The 19859-nt window shown below is 38.0% G+C and overlaps 1 protein-coding gene across 1 annotated transcript; it reads right to left on the bottom strand.

Moving 5' to 3' along the window:
- Positions 1 to 4985: 4985 nt before the first annotated feature.
- On the bottom strand, positions 4986 to 6578 carry LOC120244405 (TAR DNA-binding protein 43-like). Its single transcript, XM_039250911.1, has one exon. The coding sequence runs from the start codon at positions 6480 to 6482 to the stop codon at positions 5238 to 5240; it is 1245 nt and encodes a 414-aa protein (XP_039106842.1). The 5' UTR covers positions 6483 to 6578; the 3' UTR covers positions 4986 to 5237.
- Positions 6579 to 19859: the final 13281 nt, after the last annotated feature.

Here is a 19859-nt window from a genome sequence, read left to right as displayed (position 1 = left end):
GTACAATAAAAACAAGAAAAAAAGGTGCATGAGAGCACTCTGAGACCTCAGTGCTTCAAATGCGTAGCACATTCAGAAGGCTTAAAGAATTAGAGAAGCATTCATTCTCTTTTCAGTAAATATTTTTAAAAGTTTATTTATTTGAGAGACAGAGAGAGAGAGAGCATGAGCAGGGGAGGGACAGAGGGAGAGGGAGAGAAGAATTCCAAGCAGGCTTCACACCATCAGCATGGAGCCTGACACGTGGCTTGAATCTCACGAATCATGAGATCATAACCTGAGCTGATATCAAGAGTGTTACATGGAAACCAACTTGACAATAAACTATTTGTAAAAAAAAAAAAAAAAAGAGTCAGACACCTAAATGATTAGGCCACCCAGGTGCCCGTTCAGTAAATATTTTTTAAAATTGTATTTTGAAATAAGTTTAGGCTTACCAACAAGTTGCAAAAAGAGAACAGCGTTCCCACGTATCCTTCCTCCACTTTCCCTCAGTGATAACACCTTACATAAGTACATGATCAAAATCAGGAAATTGACTTTGGTACAATACTTCTAACTAAGCTAGAGGCTTTATGTGCATTTCACCAAAACAAATATTTTTTGGCACACTCTTTCTGTGCCTGACACAAACTATCCTGGAGGTTGGGGTCCACTCCCTGGCCTTACAGTGTTTTCCATTGATTGCCAAAAGCTTGCAGGCCAGCCAAGTACTGCCTAACTCTAAGATTTTGTGGCTACTACTTGGAAACACTGTCAATCTCAAATTGCATGACAAAGAAAAAAACACTAATTACATCTCTCGGTGCCTTTCATTTTACTTAAGCATGCAAAGACTGACTCTCAGTTGTGCCTTTAAATTACAGAGGATGTACAATAGTGAAGGGTTCCCAGGGAGGGTTTTAGTGGAGGAGAAGGTGGAAGGTAAGCAATGAGGAATTGGGACTTTTCCTTCCTGGCCTCAAAGAATGCAAATGCCAATCTCTGAATGCTGCAAACTTTGGAATACTATTCACAGACTACTAGGGTATTTGTGTGTTTGTCGACAACTTAAATAGAATCCCTCAAAAAACTTTGAGGTTTTAGCTATTATTTTATTCATAATTACAGATGCTTTCTCTTTTTGATATTAAGTAGCACTCAATTATTAGAAACAGGGCTAATTCCTGCATTATTAGGCTCTGCCCCATTCTGAGAAAGCTAGAATGTATATTACTAATATACATAAGGTCAGGATTTTATAATAACATAAATAGATTCATGGTAGGGGAAGTTATTTTTTTTTTTATAAGTGGTTTTTGCTATGTCATTATATAATACTCTTTTTTTGGTAAGCTAGAAGTCATTCAAATTACTTTATATATAACATAAGTGCTCTTGAAGAAATGTGTAAAATGATTATAGCTATGTCCTGGAGAGTGAAAGTTAGTCTCTCTGTGTGTGTCCACTTTAAATCCTATTATTTAGAAGTAGATGCAGTAACGCTAAGCAAATACATATTTGCTAACCATACATGCCTCCATCCACACATGGGCGCCTATTATAGAGACACAAAAGGAACAGCAGGAAGACTCCCTCTCCACTCAGCTTGTGCTGCAAAGCTCCTTCTATTTGCTTATTTGAGAAAGGGGAAAAGATCATTTTAAAGTTAAATTGCCTAGTGAACCCATCTATCATTTGCAAAAAAGTAATGAGCTGGAGCCGGAAGCCCAAGTCTCTGCTTTTTTCCCCTTTATCATGGCCAAGATGTAAGACATAAAAAGCAATTTTTCTTGATGTGTGATCAAACGATGGATTAAGACTTGCAAGCAGTCGGTGATCAATTGTCTGATAATATGTGACAGATCTTGTCAGATTGACGAAAATGTACCCCAACCCAAAGGGAGAGAAGGCTCTGAGCTGTGAAGGTGCTTTCTTAAGCAATTGCCTGAGAAGCAGAGGCCTCTGTGATATCAATTATCTTCTGTATCAACACCAACAGGATTTTTGCTGTGAAAGCTGCCATCATAGCTTGATGTGTGTAAGTTAATAACTAATTAGATGCATTTCAGTAATCACTTAACTTTAATTGGTTTTGTATCTTATTTTTCAAAGGAGGAAGGTATAGACTTGTCCTAATATTTTACCATAATAATGTTCCACAACACATGAAATGAATTCCCTTCTACTCTCCCCCACATTATGACAGGCCAATAAAAATAGTATTAGGTGATTAAATAAAAGAAAAATTTTAGAAGAAGTAGACATAATGATAAACAGTAATGAAGTGAAGCAGCTGGTGGGCTCCTTGGTAAATCTGCCACCTGATGGCTTGCCCCAGGATCCAGGTGAAGCCTTGAGCCTGCTCTTGGCAGGATCCACACTCAGCACTGCCCTCTTCAGGGGAGCACGGAAGAGGGCACAAGGGAGAGATGCACCGCTTACACCCTTCACGGCAGTTTCAAACTGGCATAGGAACCTCTGTCCATCTCTGTCTGGCCCCAATTTAAGGAAACTATGGAAAACTCTATTTCAAAATGATCTGGACTTATTTTGGGAGCTTAGGGAAAGCATAAGTCAGGGTTAGATTTCTTTCCTTAGCCCTAAGCTTGGGGAGAAAAGCTTTATATTTACATGAGGCCGAAGAAAGGACTGAAATAGGTTTTAAATTCTTTCCTAATGCAAAGGCAAGGAATCTGACTACTCAGCATTTTCTTCAAGTTTTGCTATAAAGGAGGACACTATGCTGAAGCAATTATTCCTGTATAAACAAGCTGTTTCCCCATTTGGGAGACATTTACATTTGGTGCTTTAGATGCAATCCCAAGGAAGCTAAAGCTGAGCTTTTATATGTGTGCAGAGAAAAGCTGGGGAAGGTATAGGTGGATGATCAGAAGGGGAGGTTAATGTTGAAAAACATCTCTAACTCTATTGGTCACAGGGTGCTATATTCTAAAATAAATAGACGTATTTCATGACGTCTAAAAAAAGTCTTGTATTTATTCATCAAATGTGTGTGTGTGTGTGTGTGTGTGTGTGAGCGTGCACGTGCGCCTGTGTACATGCATGCACACTTGTGCGCTTACTATATGCCAGAACCATGCTAGGCTCTCAGGATTCAGTAACAACCAAGACAGAGTCTCGCCTTCATGAAGCTTATTTGAAATGGAGGTACATTGGAGATTTTCTAGCTCCAAGTTTCTGTTTGTCAAACTGAATTCCAGGGTGCTAGCTGGAGGTCTGTAAGTAGGTTAGATAATGAGAGAAAGCTAAACAGACATGCTCTAGCCCACCTCCATCACCCACTCTGTTTCATCCAGAGGAATTCTACTTTGCTCTTTTTAATATATGGGGAGTACCTATTAGATTTCCTCTTTTAAGTGAAAGGAAGAACCGGAGTCTGACATTTTATTTTATGTAAAACAAATTAAATGCTCAAGCCTGGGTAGCATTCTGTGACATCCTTGGTGACAGTCTGGAGCATCCAGCTGGTCTGCTGTCAGGCTGTCATAACAGGTTACCAAGAAGGTCAGCCACTGCCTTCCCTCTGCCATGTGCTGCTCAGGATGGCAGGAGCTTTGCCACCTGTGGACAAAGGTTTGTGGCAGGTGATGTAGAGCACAAAACTCCTCCTGACAGAATAAGAAGCTGCACTCTTGTTGTGTTTCCTGGCTGGAGTTTAGGGGCAGCTTCCCAGTGATTTCTGTTTTTTACCTTTAGGCTTTTAGTGTGTAGGAGGGCATCCTGCCTTTGAGCATAAGAAACGTTTGTGAGCTCTTGTGTACATCCTCATAGCATTGGCTGGCATTCTGGAGGGGTAAACTCTATGTCATGAAAGTCTATCAAATTTTTTTTTATTTAAATCAGTTTTATTTAAGAATTTCCAACATTGACAACTCTTATAAAAAGCATCCAAGCACAGGACACAGAACTGCATCTAACAGCATTCTTAGGGCTAGCTGACAGACATTAGAACTTCCACCCTTCGTGGCGACACCCCGAGCTCACTGGTGAACTCTGCTTCCAAGTACTCCTGCAAAGCACACCACAAGCTCAGTCCATGTTCTCAACCCACCAGCTTCAGTTCACAGGACCACACTTACAGATCAGGAACGGAAGAGAACACACACCATACAGCATTCACAGCAGTTGACAAAAGGGCAGGGGAAATACAAGTATCATTTCACTTAACACATCCAGCTAATGGGGTTATCTAAGAACAAAACTCACTTAAAAGTCTTCCAACAGATGTGGATGTCCTTTGAATGCAAAAAACATTCGTACATTATTTGCTATCATTGCTCTCTGCACACTCTCGCACCAAAGCCACAGGATTGAGAGACACATCTCGCCAAGTTAAAAAATATCCATTATGCACCCCCAAGTCTCTGCACGCGCTCTCTCCTTTTCTCGCTCATACTAGCCTTTCATGCCTCGGCACCACCATCAATCCCACACAAGGTTTCAAAAGTTCAAACAGCCTCTGGTTCCATATCACAGCCTTGCGTTCATAGCGTTGATACGACTCCATGAAATAAAGAGTAGCGGATAAAAATGGGACACCCACCGTCAAAGACGCAGCCTGTGCAGCGTGATGACGAAGTCTTGAATGAGAGAGCATGTAGACGGAAGGATTCCTATGGCAGAATATTTACAGCACTACTTTCAATGAAGTGCTTCTTCCATAAACATTTGAAATGAGATGAACTGCAGAGATTAAATGAAGGCTTCATATTGTACTTTTGCATATGAAGGGAGACAAGTGTTAAAAAAACAAAAACGAAAACAAAAGAACCAAACACTGTGACACCATGATCTCCAAAAAAGGAGATTTTCCTAAGGAAAAATTCAGATGGTGGGGTTCAAATTAAAACAAGGAGAAAAGAATGCAGTTCTAATCAATGGTTTCCACTTTGAACATGCAAAGAATTCACTTGACAAGTCCAGGGATAAAATATTACAGGAGAAATCTTTTGATATCAATTGTAGTGTGTTGGGTTTTTTTCTTTTTTTTACCAATCAGGCAAACAGCAGTTCACTTTCAAACACTCAATATCTCAACCCTTTATGTAACAAAACTTATAAAATTCCTTTAGCTTTTCCTCTTTTTCTAAAGAAAAATGTCAAAAATACTGCTGAATATACTCCACACTGAACAAACCAATTCTGAAAATTCTCAGTACATATGTATTTTACAATATACTTACCATGTGTTTAGAAAAATTTGAATTCCCACCAGTCTATACCAATCCCATCATCTACATTCCCCAGCCAGAAGACTTAGAATCCATGCTTGAGCCAAAGCCTCCATTAAAACTGCTGCCCGACCCTGCATTTGATGCGGATCCCCAACCAATTGCTGCACCTGAATTAGAACCGCTGTAGGAGTTATTTCCGGAGCCAAAGGCCTGATTTGGCTCCCTCTGCATGTTGCCTTGGCTTTGGTTATTACCTGACGGGCCCGACTGGTTCTGCTGACTGGCTAACATGCCCATCATGCCCCAGCTGCTCTGCAGCTCTGCCTGGGCTGCCGCCATCATGGCCGGTTTGATGCTAAAAGCGCCAAAGTTCATCCCTCCACCCATGTTACTGCCTTGTTTGTTTCCCAAACCAGCGCCACCCCCTCTACTGTTACCAAATCCACCCTGATTCCCAAAGCCACCTGGATTACCACCAAATCTTCCACTTCTTTCTAACTGTCTATTGCTATTGTGCTTAGGTTCGGCATTGGATATATGGACGCTGATTCCTTTAATGATCAAGTCCTCTCCACAAAGAGACTGGGCAACCTGATCATCTGCAAACGTGACAAAGGCAAAGGCCCGGAATGGTTTGGGGACGAACACATCCACCACCTCCCCGTACTGGCAGAAAAACTGCTGCAGCTCATCGGCAGTCATGTCCTCCGTACAGCGCCCAACAAACACCTTCCTGCTTCTCAGAGGCTCATCTGGGCTTTGCTTAGAATTAGGAAGTTTACAGTCACACCATCGTCCATCTATCATATGTCGCTGTGACATTACTTTCACCTGGGTTTCATATTCCGTAAAACGAACAAAGCCAAACCCCTTTGAATGACCAGTTTTAAGATCTTTCTTGACCTGAACCATAAGAACCTCTCCAAAGGTGCTAAAATATTCTTTGAGATCCTGTTCAGTTGTTTTCCACGGGAGACCCAACACTATTAAATCAGAGGTTTTCTGGACGGCTCTCTTCACTTTCACTGCTGAAGAAGCATCTGTCTCGTCCATTTTTCTTTTGTTATCTTTGGGATAGTTGACGACATACACCAGATTTCCCCAGCCAGCTTCGGGGGCGTGCAGAACTCCTTCTACCAGCCGGACGCCTCTCATACACTGAGACACAGGGTTCCTGTAGCGCAGCCCACAGGCCCCGGGAAACTGGGCTGTCACCGTGGACAGCAGCACTGTCCCATCGTCCTCTGACGGTATTTCAATGGGCTCGTCATTCTCGTCTTCGGTTACCCGAATATACTCAGACATCTTTTCTGATTTTTCCGTTAGGCCACTGCTAGGAAGCCCGACAGGGAACCCGAAGCGGCGACGGATCCAGGAGCAGCCCAGCTACCGCTTCACTCCCACAAAATCGAAAGTCTATCAATTTTTACAATATGTCCAAATTTTTCTTGAAGCAGGACTTGAAACTCCTTGGACTCCAGTGATCATCAGAACCAACATGAGAGTAGCCAAAATTATGGCAAAATGCTGATTTATCACACTGGGGATGAAAGGTCAAGATTTGAGATGAGGAGAACAGGTGAATCGATGGGCATACAATTTCAGTTATGCAAAATTAGTAAGTTCTAGAGATCTTCTAAACAACATTGTGCCTATAAATGATAGTATTATACTGTACACTTAAATTTCTGTTAAGAGGACAGATCTCATGTTAGGTGTTCTTACCAAAATAAAAACCTTCAGGGACATGTAAGGGCACTTTCCTTTTCTCTACTGTAAGGGCAGGCATGAAGTTGTTTATCTTTGAGAACTTCAGAGCCAGAGGGTGGCAAGTCTTGGTTTATCTAGTTTGAGAACAGATATCACCATGACCCTTGGGCATTTTCTGTGGCCAACTGTGAGCTTCTATATTGTCCAAGGCAACTTAGTCATTTAATTCCTTCCCACTCCCTTTCCAGTGGGTCTGGTGCCAAGGCCTAGCTCCTTATGTTCATTCCTAACATTAACTGTTCTTGTCTTTTCAAACTTGGAAATATGATACCCTATCTTAGGTCTACCCTACAGTCAAAAGAATAATTTCAAGGACAAAATCCTCACATTAAGATATGTTAGTAGGAACATGGGGGAAAGAAGAGGAGGAGCCTAAGATATTGCGAAACAAGTACACGAAATTAAACAGGAAAAAAGTGTCTTAAACAGGGCCTATGACATCGTAATCATTCAGTAAACTTCTGTTGAGTGAATGAATTGATGGATGCTGAGTATGGGATGCCATCCTTCTCCAACTACTATTGGGAGGAACTGATTTTCAAGTTTTGTATCTGAACATCTCAGAAAATTTCCCTGATGAAGTCAGTGACTCCAGTATATGTCCAGTGTCAGAGGGATGGGCAGGGAGGTAGAGCAATCTGAGATAGGTAATAGTCTAGTTCTAGTGGAAACCCTTACACTGCGTCTGTTCTCCTTTCTGGGTGTATCACATCAGGGGAACCAGAATCTGGTGGAAAGGGACATTTGGACAGCTTTTTAAGTAAGAAATCATTAAATAACTAAAAATAGAACTATCCTATGATTCAGCAGTTGCACTATTAGGTATTTACCCAAAGGATAAAAACCTACAGATTCAAAGGGGTACATTTATACCAGCACTATCAACAATAGCCAAACTATAGCCAAATGTCCAGTGACTGATGAATGAATAAAGGAGATGTGGTGTATAGAAATACACACACACACACACAACTGAATATTACCCAGCCACCAAAAGGAATGAAATCTCCCCATCTGCAATGACATGGATGGAGTGAGAATGTATTATGCTAAACAAAGTAAGTCAACCAGAGAAAGACAAATATCATGATTTCAGTCATATGTGGAATTTAAGAAATAAAACAGATGAACATGTCGGGGGGGGGAGAGAAGAGAGGGAAATAAACCACAAGAGACTTAACAGAGAACAAAAAGGGTTGATGGAGAGAGGTAGGAGGAGGTATGGGTTAAATGGATGATGAGTATTAAGGAGGGCACTTGCTGGGGTGAGCACTGGGTGTTGTACGTGAGTGATGAATCACTGAATTCTACTCCTGAAACCAACATTGCACTGTATGTTAACTAAAATTTAAATTAAAAAAAAGAAAGAAAGAGGGGCACCTGGGTGGCTCAATTGGTTAAGCTTCCGACTTCGGAAGGCTCAGTTCATGATCTCACGGTTTGTGGGTTTGATCCCACGTCGGGCTCTGTGCTGACAGCTAGCTCAGAGCCTGGAGCCTGCTCCAGATTCTGTATTTCCCTCTCTCTCTGACCCTCCCCTGCTCACACTGTCTCTTTCTCTCTCTCAGAAAGAAATAAAACATTAAAAAAAAGAAATCATATAAAAGGATGAACACCTGAAAAGCTGATCAGACTGAGAGAAATAGACATTTGCCAGAACTTTAATACACATGGCTGTGGAAAAGAGAGAATTTGCTACTGAGCATTTGCCATCTTCCTAAGACAGAGTTCAGATGCTTTTGATTTATACTTACAAGGAGACAGCCTAATTGCAACCTTGAAATAGGCATGATCAAGTAAGATTCTGAGTTTAACAGAAAAGAGGTCTGATTTGTATTCAATCACTCTCTTGAGAGCTTGTATGGGAATTCACACAGAGTTCCTAACCTGCCCTCTGCAAGGCTGTAACTTAAGTGAAGAAAAGAGGAATTGGTAATTGTCTTTAATTTGACAAGAAAACCCGATTTTGGGATTTAATAAATAATAATAAAGAACTGTCACATCCAGATACTGATACTCTATGCAAGAAGTAGAGGCCTCGAAGGTTCAAAGACACATCTCCTTTGAAACAGATTGTTACTACCTCTGCAACAGAAAGTGACCTAGTTAGAGATTTCCAGAGAAAGCTCATCAGGCTTCATGTAAGTTCATGATAAAACACATTCTTGGGGTGCCTGAGTGGCTCTGTCTGTTAAGCATCCAACTTTTGATTTTGGCTCAGGTCATGATCTCGCAGTTGTGGAATTGAGCCCCGTGTGCAGCTCTGTGCTAGGTGTGGAGCCTGCTTGGGATTCTGTCTCTCCCTTCCTCTCTAACAAAACCAAACCAAAAAGCCACATTCTTAGGGGTCAGATGACCCCAACATTCTTTTACAAACAACAAAACATAGGCCTTGAAGGACAAATGAACACATTCAAAATTAGTGACATGGCAATGGCAAAGAATCCATAACTCAAGATGCTCTCCTCCGTTCCTTGGGTGCTTTCTCTTCATGGGATTGACTCAGTAAAATTCAGGGAATAGTTACTGACCATCTTACATGTGCTAACCCTGATTTGGGCACTGTGGAACACAAAGAAACAAAGAATATAATATCTGCTCATAGGAATTTGTAAATCTCACTGGGAAGAAAAGACACAAGATGCTGTTAGAATCAGACGGCCTTGCACTGGGATTCAAGCGTCAAGACAGTATCAGTACTAATGTCACTATATAGTAACTAATCACTATATAGTAACTAATATCAGATCTTCACAATATCTGATCTTCTCCCATTGAAAGAAATAAAAGCTTATACTAATAATTAGCTCATGGTCAAATAGTATGTTGAGGAAATGGACTTTGAAGTTGGGACTTCTCATTTAAAACTGAGGTCCTTACCACTATACTTTGCTACCTTTCAATGTTGTAAAACTCTTGGTTTTTTATTAAAAGATGTGAGAGGCACAAAATATGGTCATCTCTAGTATCTAATTGTCATAAAATTGAAAAGGCGAAATAATAATTTTTTCAAGCATTCAAATTCAGCAAAACCAGTTTGAGGAAGGAATTATCTCTTTAAAAAATTGCTGGTGGGCGCCTGGGTGGCTTAGTCAGTTAAGCATCCTACCTTGGCTCAGGTCATGATCTCATGTTCGTGGGTTCAAGCCCTGCGTCGGGCTCTGTGCTGACAGCTAGCTCAGAGCCTGGAGCCTATTTCAGATTCTGTGTCTCCCTCTCTCTCTGACCCTCACCTGCTCATGCTGTCTCTCTTAGAAATATAGAAAAACATTAAAAAAAATTTTTTTAATTGCTGGTTTCATGAAATCTGGCCATTTGTAGCAACATGGATGGAACTTGAGGTTGTTATGCTGAGCGAAGTAAGTCAGGCAGAGAAGGACACATACCATATGTTTGCACATATGGGTGGATTAGGAGGAACTTAATGGAGGACCATGGGGGAGGAGAAGGGGAAAAATAGTTGGGGAGAGGGAGGGAGGCAAACCATGAGAGACTCTTGAATGCTGAGAAGAAACTGAGGGCTGATAGGGGTGGGGAAGAGGGGAACGGGGTGACGGGCATGGAGGAGGGCACTTGTTGGGATGAGCACTGGGTGTTATATGGAAACCAACTTGACAATAAACTATTTAAAAAATTGCTGGTTTCACTGACTTGTGCATTCTTTGACAGGTGTCAAAATATGAGAGAGATGGAGCCTCGATCACTTCGCTGAATTCCTGCAGAATCAGAATATTCTGAACACTATTTGCGAGTCAGTATTAAACCACATCACTGCAGAATTCGTGGAAAACAAGTCATGAATAGTGAATGTCCATTAACAGGGACTTTTTTTTTTTTTTTAAAGATTTCTAAATGTATTTCTTAAAACAGTGAGGGATCATTGTAAAAAAAAGAGGGGGTGCAAAAAAATGGGCATAACCCACAAACAAAAACAATAATAAAGAAGTAGGTACACTAAACCACAGCTCTGCAACTCTAAAACTAAATTTTAGAAGCCAGCCAGGCCCAATTATCTACAATGAATACCCTGGACTAAAATCTGACCACATTTATTTAAAAATATTATAGCTATAAAAGGAAATTTATAGGAGTACATTCTTTTTATTGTTTTTTTTTGTTGTAGTATAACTGACATACATTATATTAGTTTCAGATGTACAACATAGTGATTCAATATTTGTATATATTGCAAAATGATCATCACAATAATTCTAGTTAACATTTGTCACCATACAAAGCTGTAAACTTCTTATGATGAGAACTTTAAAGATTTACTCTTCTCAGAAACTTTCAAATATGTACTAGAGTATTAACTATAGTTACCATGCTGTACATTACATCTCTGGGACTGATTTATTTAATAACTGGAAGTTTGTTCCTTTTGATTCCCTTCACCCATTTTGCCTACCTCCAACCCCTGACTCTGGCAATTAACCTGTTTTTCTTAATTTAATTTTTGTTTAGATTCTACATGGGATTTGTCTTTCTCTGACTCATTTCACCTAGCATAATGCCCTTAAGGTACATCCTTGTTGTCACAAATGGCAAGATTTCATTCTTTTTATGATTGAATTGTATATATGTGTCTAATTTTCTTTATCCATATAAATGAACATTTAGGTTGTTTCCATATCTTGGCAATTTTAAGTGATGCTGCAATAGACATGGGGGTGCATGTATCTCTTTAAGTTTAGTGTTTTCACTTTCTTTGGATAAATACCCCAAAGTGAAATTGCTGAATTATATGGTAGTTCTATTTTCAATTTTTTGAGGAACCTGTACCAATTTACATTCCCATTAACAGTGCACACGAGTTCCCTTTTCTCCACATCCACACCAATACTTGTTATTTCTTGTCTGTTTGATACCAGCCATTCTGACAGATGTGATTGGCAATTTTGATTTGCATTTTCCTAATAACTGATGTTGAGTACCCTTTCCTGTCCTTGTTGGCTATCTGTAAGTCTTCTTTAGAAAAATGTCTATGCAGATTCTTTGCCCAGTTCTTAATCTGTTTGGAGTTTTTTTTCTATTAAGTTATATGTATTCCTATGTATTTTGGAAATTAATCCCTTATCAGAAATATAATTTGCAGATATTTTCTCCAATTCAGTAGGTTCTCTTTTCATTTTGTTGATGATTTCCTTTGTTGTGAAGAAGATTTTTAATTTGATGTAGTCTTATGTGTCTATTTTTGCTTTTGATGCCTTTGCTTACCATTTGTTTTCTACTAGGAATTTTATGATTTCAGGTCTTACATTCAAGTCTTGAATCCATTTTTAATTGATTTTTCTGTATTGTGCAAGTTATTGGTCCAGTTTCATTCTTTTGCATGTTGTTGCCTAGTTCCCAACACCATATATTGAAACACTGTTGTTTACCTATTATTTGCTCTTAACTTCTTTGTCATAAATTAGTAGATCACAGAAATACTTTCTTATTGCACATAACATTATGAGATTTTACATTTAAAATATTAGGGCTAAAGTGCCAAAATATACTAGGAATACCATGGTAAAAAGAATAGCTACATATACAAATGCAATCCTTACTCATTTAGAAATTCATTACTTTTTAATTTGTTTTTCAAAATTACTCAAGAGATTTTCTCAGTGAGAACAAAACACATGGTTAAAACATAGCATCTACCCACCAATTTATTACTGCTTTTGTTTGTGGGTTGTTGGATTATTTTTTGGCCTCATGAAGAGCCATAACTAGTTGAACAAATTCTCCAAAAATACTATGCTGGAGATCTAACCAAGCACTGAAAATGTTGCCTTGCAGAATGTGACTGTGAATCACTAAAAATGATACTAGAAATCCACATGAAATATTCACTCTAGAAACAAATGGGAGATATGAAATGCATGAGCTGGAAGAGGATAAATAGTGCCATAATTACATGAGCGTCACACAACACCAGAGAAAAAAGAAGCAGAAGTAGAAATTACTGGGATTTCTGGCTTGTGGCACACAGTGAAATGAAGTCCTCCTAGTTATGGTATCCAAGAATCATATTTATATGTTTTGGGGTTTACCAACTAGAATATTTGAGTTACATTGGATTTTACCCCCAGATTAGACTGCATATGCCAACTTGCATTTTCATGTCAACAGTAACACAGATAGGACATCTTGGTGCAGTTCTTTTGACATAGGTCATGTAGTTACCAACACTTTAAAGTGGTTAGGTTAAAACAGTCATGTCCTCAGTCAATACTCCTGACCAGCATTTCATTCCTCTGCCCATTTTATAAGATGGCTGTCCAAACATTTTTTGACACTTTCTTGGTAAACATGTTGTGAAGGTACCTATTAGAAACTTTATTTGGTAAGCTAAAACTTGAGTTTAATAACTTGGCTTTTAAGCATTGTCAAAATGCTCCCAAGGCACAAATGTGTCATCAAACTGTCTGAGTCAAAAAATTATAAACTTTTTAGGAGTATAAAAGTCAAATGCTACCTAACGAAATTTATGTGAAAACTACAACTCTGATGTCAAAGAACTAAATAATTAAAGAGATATCCCATATTCATGGATTTAAAAAACCTCAATATTGTCAATATATCTGTTCTTGTCAATTTCATCTATACATTCAATGCAATCCTAATAAAAAAAAGCAAGTTATTTTGTAAATATTGAGAAACTAATTCTAAAATTTACATAGAGAGGCAAAAGATTCAGAATAGCTATTTATTATTGAAGGACAAGGAGAGAGTTGAAGCCCTGACACTGCTTGACTTGAAGACTTACTATAAAAACTAGTGATCAAAACAGTGTGGCATTGGCAAAAGAATAAGCAAATAGATCAATGGAACAGAATGGAGCCCAGAAATAGTCCCATATAACTATATTCAACCAAATTCTGACAAAGAGGCAGAAGAAATACAATGGAACAAAGATGGTCATTACAACAAATGGTACTGGACCAACTGGACATCCACATGAAAAGAAAAGAATCTAAACACAGACTTTACACTTTCACAACAAGTAACTCAAAATAGATCATCACCTAAACGTAAAACACAAAACTACAAAACTCAGGAGATAACACAGGAGAAAACCTAATTGGTTTTGGGTATGGTGATGACTTTTTAGGTGCCACATCAAAGGCATGATTGGTGAAAGAAATAATTCATTAAAACGTTAAATTTCTGCTCTGTTAAGACAATGCCAAGAGATTGAGAAGACAAGCCTTAGTTTGGGAGGAAATATTTGCAAAAGACCCATCTGACAAAGACTGCTACACAAAATATATAAAGAATTATTAGAATTCAACAAGAAAACAAACAGCCTGGTTTTCAAAGGGGGCCAAAAAATCTGAACAGGAACTTTACCAAAGAAGATATATAGATGGCCAGTAAGATGTTCAACAACATATGTCACAAGGGAATAGCAAATTAAAACAATAATGAGATCTTACTGTATACCTGTTAGAATGGCAAAAGTCTGCAATACTGACAGTACTAAATGCTGATGAGGATGTGGAGCAGCAGGAACTCTCACTCACTGCTGGTGGAAATGCAACATAGTACAACCACTTCGGAAGACAGCTTGGAATTTCTTACAAACCTAAACATACTCTTACCATGTGATTCAGCAATCACACTCCTTGATATTTACCCAAATGAAATGAAAACTTATGTCCACAAAAAAAAAAAAAAAAAAAAAAAACCTGTACAAAGATGTTTATAGCAGCTTATTAACAATTTCTAAGACTTGGAAACAACCAAGATGTTCTTCAGTTAGTGAATGGATTGGTAAACAGTAATTTATCCAGATAATAGAATTCAAGGTTAAAACAGAAATGAGCTATCAAGCCATAAAAAGACATGGAGGAAAGTTAAACGCATATAACTAAGTTTAAAAAAGCCAATCTGAAAAGGCTACATATAGATTCCCACTATAAGACATTCTGGAAAAGAAAAACAAAAAAAAAAAACAAAAAACTATAGAAACAGTAAAAGAATCCGTGATTGCCAGGGGCTGGAGGAAGGGAGGGATGAATAGGCAGAGCAGCACAGGGGGGTTTTAGGGCAGTGAAACTATTCTGTGTGACACTACAATGATGGATACATGTAATTATACTTTTTACAAAACCCACAGAATGTACAATAACAAGAGTGAACCCTAATGTAAACTATAAATTAGGGTGATAATGACGTATCAGTGTAAGTGCATCAACTGTAACATATGTACCTTGTGGTATACAATGTCAATAGTGGGAGATATTGTGGGTGAGGAAAAGGAATATATGGGAACTATCTGTACTTTCTGTCCAATTTTACTGTGATTCTAAAAACTTCTCTAAAACTATTTGGTTTAAAAAAAGGCAACTGCTTGAATGACTTGGGGGAAGGAGTAGGGAGTGATACTGTTTGGTAGTACAATAGTGCTGTCAAAAGAAGAGAGGAGTAAGTCCCATTCAACAAGAAATCTGCTTCTAATACAGCTGGTAAAGGTAGTGAAATGACTTTATACAATGACTATTAGCAGCAGAGGAACTTGTCTTTTTGACTACTGGGAAACCTATATTAAAAGTTATATATAATATAAACACACAAGTTCTCAAAGTTGCTCTAGAGGTCCCTAAGATGCTTTTAGTTGGTCAAAACTATTTTTATAACTATACTGAGACATTATTTGTCTTTTTCCTTGTGCTGACATTTGCACCCCTGATGTAAAACAATGGTGGGTAAAAATGCTGTAGCCTGAACCAAGGCAGAGACACTAAGCTGTACTGGTAGTCACTGTATTCTTCAACAGTATGCACTTGCAGATAAGAATGCCAACTTCACTTAAGAATGTCTTTGATGAAGCTGTAAAAATGATTGCTTTTGATTAAATCTTGACTCAAGTATACATAATGAAATGAGACATATGCACAAAGCACTTCTGCTGCCCACAGAAGAATGAGGGTTGTCTTGAAGTGAAGCAGCATGTGATTGTTTTTGTTGTGAGCTGAACTAGCCTCTTTATTCAAAGAGCATGAGTTGTACTTGAAAGAATAACTGATAGATAAACTATTATTATTTAGGGTTGATAATCTGGTAGACATTTTCTCAAGAATGAATGAAGTGGGCCTGTCACTTCAAGGAAAACAACTGATAGTATTTATTGCCAATTATAGAATTTGAGCTTTCAAGCAAATAATTAGAATTTTGGAAAACTTGTATTCAACACTATGAGCTTAACAGTTCCCAACATTTAAAGACTTTTCTGATGAGATCAGTAGTGATATCGACAAATATGACCTTTTTTTGATGTTGTAGAATGAAATGTGTCAACATTTAGATTTTCTGAATAACTCAGTGAACAACTGTTTTTGAAATGACCAATACATGGTCATAAAATCATGCATGGGTAAAAAATCCACTCATAGTGAAGGAAGAGCAGTGGATTTTACTGTAATAGAGTATTAAAAGTTTGCTGATATAGTTTTAGATACTCATTGCAATTAACCTTTAAGAAAAAACCACTTGTCAAGTTTGGGTACAGTATCAAAAAATAATCTGTAGTTAGATTTAAAAAAGAAAAGGTATTAAAATACTGCTCCATTTACAAATGCATAGTTGTGTGAGACTTGGTTTTCTTTATATTTTTCAAAAATCTGCATAATTCTATAGTATGAACAGAATTACAGAGCAGATATGAGAATCTAGCTGTTTTCTATTAAGTGAGATATTAAAGATGTTTGGAAAATGAAATCAATGCCACCCTTAATCAATTTTGCTTTGTTTGGTTTTGCTTTGGAAAATAGTTATTTTTATGAAAATAAATCATTTATGTTATCAGGTAATGAATTTATTATAATTTAAACACAATTTTAAAAATTGTTCAGTTTTAATTTCAAATACAATTAGATTGTAGATTTAACTTACATAAACAGAAATACTTTGGAGTGTGCAATAATTTTTAAGGGTGTAAAAGGGTCCTAAGACCAAAAGTTCAAGAACCAATAATTTAAAGAGATAATGGAACAGATGCCATTTACCTAACACATTGCTTAAAGAATTGAACATGACTAGCGCCTTTGAAGCCACTATGTGTTCTATCCAGAATATGGCTCCTTCCTCTATCCCAGATGTGAGCATGTTACATAATTCTTATATATTCACCATTCTCCTGCTTTTCTTCATAGTTTATCTCACATGCATAACTCTTTATATAATATTTAATCTTGCCTGTTTTTGAACTGTATACAGATGTCACAGTTTGAGTTTCCTTGAAAGTAATGCAAAGAACCTGGGTGCAGAAAGCATGTTTCAGATGTGAGGCCAGGAAGCACAAGTGTGGGAGTGGGAGTAGAGACTAGAGAAGAAAGAAATCAAATAATAGTACATTACTGTGTAGGTTATTACTGAGGGCAACTGAAGTATAAGCCTGTTTTGTACCCCCTGTGAAAACGTGTAAAGCACATTTCAGAAGTGACCCACCAGACAGAAGGAAAGGAGACGTATTATTCACTGACTTCTTCTCCATTTGGTTAGGAGTTGCTCTCAAAGGCTTAACTTCTTTTCATGTTCAGGCTAAGTGGCTTCCCATGGTTCTGAGAAAGGCCTGAGGCAGAAAAGCAGAGGCTCTCACTGTGACCTTGAGTTGGCACACTAATCACTGCTAGTGTCTATCACAGCTGCCTGAAATCATGTGAGCTAATGGGATAGAGTGAGGGGAACCACAAATGTCGGCTCTGTGTATTCTTTTATGATTCTTCTTTACCTCCAGAGTATGGTTTTGAAATATTCTGGATTGGCATGAATAACTTTAGCTAATTAATTGCACCGATACACAGTACTCCATTGTCTGACTATTCTACAACTTAATTTCCATTCTATTTTTGGACACTTGGTTTATTTCTGGACATGGGGAATTTTGTTAATATTACTTCAGGGAAACAAACAAACAGTTCCATGTCTTTACATTCCTCTAAAAATTTCATAATCAGCAGAAATGAGGTCTCTACCTCATGTCTGCATTTCAAGTTTTACATGATTTTGGTCAACCTAAGTCACATTCTGGCTGCAGTGGATTCTGGGAAACATAGGTTTAGCCTTATGGCCTCTGCAGTACAGGAAGGCACACAAGAAGAAGCACCAAACCTAACTCACTAAGCAACCAAACAACAGCAATGAAAATTAAAATACACATATCCTACATTCAAGCTGATGTTTATAGCAGCATTATCAACAATAGCCAAACTGTGGAAAGAGCCCAAATGCCCACTGACTGATGAATGGAAAGAGAGTATGTGGGTGTATATATATATATATGTGTACACACACACACACACACACACACACACACACACACACGTAATGGAATATTACTCAGCCATCAAAAAGAACAAAATCTTGCCATTTGCAATGACATGGATGGAGCTAGAAATGTGTTTTGCTAGGCAAATAAATTAGGTGAAGAAAAGATAAATACCATATGATTTCAATCATATGCGGAATTTAAGAAACAAAACAGATGAACATATGGGAGGGGGAGGAAGAAGAGAGAAAAACAAACTGTAAGAGACTCTTAACAAAAGAGAACAAGCTGAAGGTTGATTGAGGTAGGTGGTAGGGGATAGGTTAGATGGGTGATGGGTATTAAGGAGGGCACCTGTTATGATAAGCACTGGGTGTTGCATAAAAGTGATAAATAATTGAATTCTACTCCTGAAACCATATTATACTGTATGTTAACTAACTAGAATTTTTAAATGTTTGTTTATTATTTTCAATGTTTATTTATTTTTGAGAAAGAGAGAGAGACAGAGTGCAAGCAGGGGAAGGGTAGAGACAGAGGGGCAGAGAGAGAGGGAGACACAGAATCTGAAGCGGCTCCAGGCTCTGAGCTGTCAGCACAGAGCCCGAAGTAGGGCTCAGCCTCCTGGACCATGAGATCATAACTTGAGCCAAAGTTGGACGCTAAACAAACTGAGCAACCCAGGCTCCCCATGTTTAGTTATTTATTTTGAGAGAGAGAAATATATATATACATATATATGTAGAGAGAGAGAAATACATATATATATATATAGAGAGAGAGAGAGAGAGAGAGAGAGATAGAGAAACAGAAATATAGATAGATATAAATATCTATCTATATATAGATATGTATACTCTCTTTCTATCTATCTATCTATCTATCTATCTATCTATCTATCTATCTATCTAGAGAACAAGTGAAGGAGGGGCAGACAGAGAGGGAGGGAGGGAGAGAATTCCAAGCAGGCTCCAGATTCAATGCAAGGCCTGACACAGGGCTCAGTCTCAAAACAGTGAGATCATGACATGAGCTGAAATCAAGAGTGGGATGCTTAACCAACTGAGTTACCTAGGCACCCAACTAACTAGAATTTAAATAAAAATTTGAAATGAAAAAAATAAATTTCAGAATTTTGGGCCTTTAAAAAATATACATACCCTTAGATCTTGTGACTTTATTCTGGTAATCTATTCTATAGAAGTAAAAGAGCAATAGGTACAATGACATTTATTATAGAACTGTTTGTAGTAAACTGAGAGTAAATATTCTTTAATAAAGAAATGTTTAAATATATTGAAATATGGCCACTTATTGGAATGTTATGTATTAAAAGAATGAATTAGAGTAATACTAGATGACTTGGAGTGATTCCTGATAATATTGAGTGAGAAAAGCAAGATGCAAGAATGTTCATATAAATAATTCCATTTTTTGTAAAACAATGGCCAACAAAGTGTGTGTGTGTGTGTGTGTGTGTGTATGATTATGATTATATAAATACAGAAACTATGTAGGCTGCCCACTAGGCTATTCACAAGGTTTACTGCATGATTAAGAAAGTAATATAAAGCTAATGTAGGGCAAAGAAGAAGAGTGAGATACACATATCAAGATGGTCCCTTCAGGATGATTATTTTAGGAGGCTGAAA

The sequence above is a fragment of the Hyaena hyaena genome, unplaced genomic scaffold, assembly GCF_003009895.1.
Source record: "Hyaena hyaena isolate Hyena2069 unplaced genomic scaffold, ASM300989v1 scaffold_384, whole genome shotgun sequence".
In the NCBI taxonomy this organism is placed as follows: domain Eukaryota; kingdom Metazoa; phylum Chordata; class Mammalia; order Carnivora; family Hyaenidae; genus Hyaena; species Hyaena hyaena.
The sequence above is the reverse complement of the archived record's forward strand: the minus strand, read 5'-3'. Positions and strand labels throughout refer to the sequence as shown.

Bases quoted from the DNA above. Each gene is read 5' to 3' on its own strand.
- LOC120244405 (XM_039250911.1), bottom strand. From the start codon at position 6,482: ATGTCTGAGTATATTCGGGTAACCGAAGACGAGAATGACGAGCCCATT.